This window comes from Oryzias latipes, chromosome 3 (genome assembly GCF_053564925.1).
Source record: "Oryzias latipes strain Hd-rR chromosome 3, Olatipes_Hd-rR_3.1".
Classification (NCBI taxonomy): Eukaryota; Metazoa; Chordata; class Actinopteri; order Beloniformes; family Adrianichthyidae; genus Oryzias; species Oryzias latipes.
In genome coordinates, this window is record NC_136239.1 from 30,048,872 (window position 1) to 30,054,309 (window position 5,438).

Genomic DNA, 5,438 nt, shown 5'->3' on the forward strand with positions numbered 1-5,438 from the left:
ACTGTAAACTGATTCTAAGATACTCACACAGTTTCTTTATTGTAACCAGAGATGTGTTTGTCATGGAATTTAAAATGAATGAAATTGTGAATACGTAAAGTTTTTCCTATTATAACTGAAAAAAAATCAATGACTGGATAAAATGATTAAAGTCAATCTCAGTCTAAGTCCTCATCACTCGTTGTCAAAATTGTTACATGAAGGATAACTGTGCTTCTTCTTTTCAATGAAAATCTTTTAAACCATCTTCTCAAATTGCTGTGTTTGTCATTTCAAATCAAAGTTTTTACAATTGCCTTTCATACGGTGGCTGGGAGGTGCAAGACACATTTATATTTAGGATACAACCAACAATAAATCCCAAACTAATAAATCACGAAGCGCTAATAACAATCTCGGAACAAATGAACAAATACTGAAACACAACAGCAAATTACGGAACTGTTCACTGTTGTGTTTCATGATTTGCTGTTGTGTTTCAGTATTTATTCATTTGTACTGGGATTTGTTGTTGCTGTATCTTAAATGTAAGCGTGTCTTGGCCACCGTACTTTCAGCTTAAAATCAATCTTTACACCGGAATCCTTGCCTTATTTTTTGAACTACACAATTTCTTGAAATTATTGAGTTTGAATTCAGATGCTCATTTTTCTGCATGATCCCTGTGGTCAAAATGGTCATGAGCGAGTCAAGGTTAGTCTCATAACAGCGTGTGGAGCAATGCTGTATTCCTGTGTGGTCTGAGCATAAACGAGAAGTGAAGACTTCCCTTTGAATACATCTGTTTTTCTTGTCATCCAGACACCACAGTCAGCATTTAAACTTGCAGCATGAGCATCTCTGAAGAGTACGTTCCCTCAGAGACAATGGCCACTAGGGAGTTGGATGGTGGAACTGTGGGGGCTTGTGTGATCTTGGGTTTATCCTTCTTGGTCGGGGCTCCTGGGAATATGTTTGTGATCTGGACAATCCTGAGGCACGTTAAGCAGCGCTCTCACACCGTGGTGACCATCCTGCACCTGGCTGCTGCAGACTTGCTGGTCCTCGTCACTCTGCCTCTGTGGATCTACTCTTTGGCGCGCTCTTGGGTCTTCGGGGAAGCCTGTTGCAAAGCCATGGTGTTTGTGATCAACGCCTGTATGTACAGCAGTGTTTTCATTATAACGCTTATGAGTGTGGAGCGTTTTATTGCTGTGCGTTACCCTTTTGCATCAGCTAACTGGAAGAGAAAACAAGCTTTGAACAAAGTTCTTCTGGCTGTTTGGACTGTATCGTTCTTGTTCAGCATACCTGTCATCCCAACTCAGATAGTTGATAATGATTTTGGACAGGAGCAGTGTTTGTACCGCTCTTACACCTCCACAGCTCAAGAGCTTGTGTGTCTTCTGCTAGAAACAGTGTTGGGTTACATCTTACCCTTCTCCATCCTTGTGATCTGCTATGGCTGCCTCTGCAGCCGCATCACTCAGATGACTTTCAGGTCAAAACGCAAGTCCACCGTGGTGATTGGCAGCATCGTGATTGCCTTTGCTATCTGTTGGACTCCCTTTCACATTGGGAATGTTCTCTCGCTTGTTATCCTGGCCATCCAAGATTCCTACCAAGATGCAGCACAGAATCTGGAGAGCATCAGGAATACCATGGCAACCATCGCAGGAGCCTTGGTCTTCGTTAGCAGCACAATCAACCCCATCCTCTACATGTTTGCAGCTCGCTCATTCAGAGAATCCCTGCGTGAAACTGGCATCCAGAAGCTCTTCCGCCACATCTCCAGCACCTCCCCAGGTGAAGGCACCAGGGAGGTGTCTTTTGTGGCCAAGAAGCACAGCAATCAGTCTGAAACCTCACAGTGTGTGTCTGATTCTAATGTCCAAATGGATGTTTTGTTGAAAATGTGCGAAGATACACCATCCTGATGCTGAAATGAAGTGTTCTTGGTGTACTTTTTGTGACAAAATATTTATTTTATGATATTCTTGCTCAGTGTCTCTAATTTCCTATTTAAACCAAAGCTGTTCTTTTTTTTTTTTTGAAGATTTAGAGTTTCATTAATGTCAAAAAAGTGTGTTACTCTCATTACGTGTAATTTTGAGATGTTTTGTTGCTTGTGGATAAAGTGCTCATTTTTCTGTCATTCTTTACCACTTCTCATTTTCCACACTTATGTGGCAATGACTTTTTCTTGCTTAACTTGTCTGTTCTACACCCCATAAATCTGTGAATGTGTTGACTATCTTTGCACTAAGAAAATCCAAGTTTGTTCACTTTATTTTTTTATGTAAATCAAACCAATAGGATAAAATCCCATTTTATTCACCTAAAGTTGTCTTGTTGCAGTAGAACAAAACTCAAGCTTTCAACTTCCTCTCGATATAAAGATTGCAAAAAAAAAAAAAAGACAAATTTCCGTCATGGGGCTACAAAAAGAGGAATCGAGCCCTTGTTTCTGTCAATGTCTTCTAACCTTTAGCAGAGTAGAATGAGGTCATTGTTCTTCTTGGACTTTTATTCAACTATGTAAATACAAACATATTTATAATATATATGTTATTTTTGATCAGTTAATTGGGCCAACACTATTCTGTGAAAAATGGTGCTGCGACTTATATTAAAATGAATAAAAATTGCTTACCTAAGAGAAAAGACTGTTTTATTAATTTACCAGTAGATGGCAGTACATCTTTGTGAGGCATAATTGTGCTCCTGTGAAGTTCTCTCAATTTTTAAAGGTGAACTTATAATTTACAATTTTCACAAGATTTCTTTTAGTGTTCTTGATATATTGGGACTCAGTATCTTAACATGTTTGAAAGAAAAATCCTGATAACATATTAAAAAAAAACACTAATTCCTCTATTACAGTGATGTTTTGACAATGATTTTTTTTATATTAGCCAGGCTATTTGAAGCAATACATAACAGCAAATATTTGAGAGAATTACTTTCTATATCATTAATTTCCAGGTTGGGAATTATTTGTGGCTTGAACTCAAACTGATTTGACCACACCCATTTTAAAAGCCCCGATCTTTTCACAGCATTCATTGAACTTTACCGAGGCTCACTTTGAACGTGGCAATGGAAAAACACAGCTTTGAAAGTCTTCCTACCAAACAAGGAAGCAACATTAACACAAAACTCAGAAAAACCATTTTTTTCTGCGATAGAAATCGTTTTTGTTTAATAAATTGCTGTGAATTCTTTCAGCTTTCTACTGAGACAAACTTCTCTGCTTTTCAGTAAATAATAAGAAGGACTACAGAGGTCAGTCCCTATTAGTAAACACTGACATAACTGAGCAGTTTTGTGCCGCTTAAATCAGTTCTTTTATTGAGGCCTTCAGCTCAAGCTTTGGGACTTGAAAGTATTTCCACATACAAACAATTTCAAATGAATGAAATTTGAATAAAAGAAGAAGAACAGACACAACGCTCTGTGTACACTGCAGGCTGAAGGCTCTCAGTGTGCAGAAAAGGGAGTGTCAGCAGCAACAAAACTTGGGATTCTGGGAACTAGGCCAAAGACTTAACCAAGGCGGCAAAACCATTTGAAGTTAAACAACTTCTGGTTTTGCATAAATGTTACTGTAATGTGCTTTTAGTGGGGAAAAAAAGGGTTATATGATAAGTTAAATCGAGAAAAAAATGCACACAATAAATGCACTTTGAAAGATACATATGGTAAGATTTCGGAGGATTATAGTGGGTTAAAGGGGGAAAAGGTGCAAGGGGTTTGAGCTTCTTTTCGTCATGTTCGGTCTTGTCTTTACCTCTCATTATTAGCAATAATCTCTTTCTGAATGAGGTTGTTTTTAATTTTGACTTTCTACAGTCCTTACTGCATTCCTATCCACCTTCTCTCTTTGCCTTAAATCTCTTTTAAATAACAATGGGACACAAATGTGTACACACTTTGTCAAAAAGGTTTATTGCAAATAATAGAAAGACTGATCAAAAACAGTTTTTTGCAATAAAACTGGGCTTTCTGTATTTAATAGTGACAACTAAATACATAAATGTTAAAGAACAAAGAAAAAAACAAAGGACAATGTATTCTCCCAAAATGTTGTTAGTTTTAGGTCAATATTAGGTCAAATATTAAACTAAATGTCTATTATTTCTCTTTTTTTTTGTTTGGGGTAAATCCTTAATGCATCTTAAAATGCACAGAGATCTGATGAGCAGCAACTGCAGGTGAGACGCTCAGTTTCATACTGTCAACACATAACTACTGAAAAATGTATGCTTCTAGAAAATGAAACCTGTCATTTTCTAGAAAACACAATAAAAAGAATAGACATACACCTGGTGAAGCTAGCGTATATAAAATTTATGAATATAATAAATGATAAAAACAATGCAATTGTCAATATTTACTCTGTTATAAAACCATCTACAAAGATTCTATGATGTATGGAAAAACTGTTATAAAAGTTTATTCCAAAGAAACACAAGATACAAAGAAGAAGAATAAAGATTTTTACAGCTCAGCACTCCCTTAAGCCAATGAAACACATCATGGGAGAAATAAATGTTTTTTTTCTATTCCTATTTGTTGGAACTTTTCAAACATAAAGGCACTATATGGAATTTTTTAAACGACAAACGCTCAAGTAGCATTAGATCTTCAAAAATAAATTATGAAAGGAAAATTACAAAAGGATTAGCAGCATTAAATGCAAGAAATTAGCGAAGGAAATTTCATCTTTTAAACCCACTGAATCCCTTTTAGGGTCACAAGGTCGCAGGAGCCTGCTCACCCTGGACAGCTCAAAAAACCTATGTGTAGAAAAATAAAAGTTGAAGCACAGCTTTGTTTAATTTCTTAAAAAGTTTTCATTTTGTGCAAAATATCTTGACATAGTTCACTTGAATTATAAGGTTGAAAGAACTTTATTGCCATAAACATTGTAAACATGGCTAGGAAACATTCAAATGAAGTCTGGACTTGTTCACTTAGACTTTTAATTGTGCAACAGTGGATGTTTTTTATCCACAGTAATGTGGTCAAATAGTATTTTTCTCCATATTTAATGTTAATGTTAAATTTAGGAGGTTTTAACTATTTTAACACTAATTGATTGTGGATCCTGACTTTTTTAAATTACAAAAGCACTTTAATCAATCTATGTATCTATCCATTTATCTATCTATCTTTTGGGTGTCGTTCACAACAAGTAATTTTGTGGATTGGATTCAACTTACATAGGTCACGACTTTTTTGGGCCAAAAATCACCATCTATTAAGTAAAAACATTTGCTAAAAACTCAGCAAGGTGAACTTTTTATTGATGTTTGTCTATGTTTTTTTGGATTTATGGAAACACCTCATGGAGGCCTTTCTGTGGCACACCACTTCCTGATGGAACAGGAACCAACGAGCCAATCACAGCCCAGCACTGAGCTCGACATCCCTCCCTCACCTTTGCAAATCAGCCA

At 36.4% G+C, this 5,438-nt stretch overlaps 1 protein-coding gene across 1 annotated transcript; it reads left to right on the top strand.

The window, feature by feature from the left end:
• Positions 1 to 711: 711 nt before the first annotated feature.
• Positions 712 to 2,643, top strand: si:dkey-148a17.6 (leukotriene B4 receptor 1). Its single transcript, XM_004067275.5, has one exon. It carries the CDS (start codon positions 831 to 833, stop codon positions 1,914 to 1,916), a length of 1,086 nt encoding a protein of 361 aa, XP_004067323.1. The 5' UTR covers positions 712 to 830; the 3' UTR covers positions 1,917 to 2,643.
• Positions 2,644 to 5,438: the final 2,795 nt, after the last annotated feature.

What these genes read in the sequence shown, in the direction of transcription:
- si:dkey-148a17.6 (XM_004067275.5), top strand. Translation starts at nt 831, where the DNA reads ATGAGCATCTCTGAAGAGTACGTTCCCTCAGAGACAATGGCCACTAGG.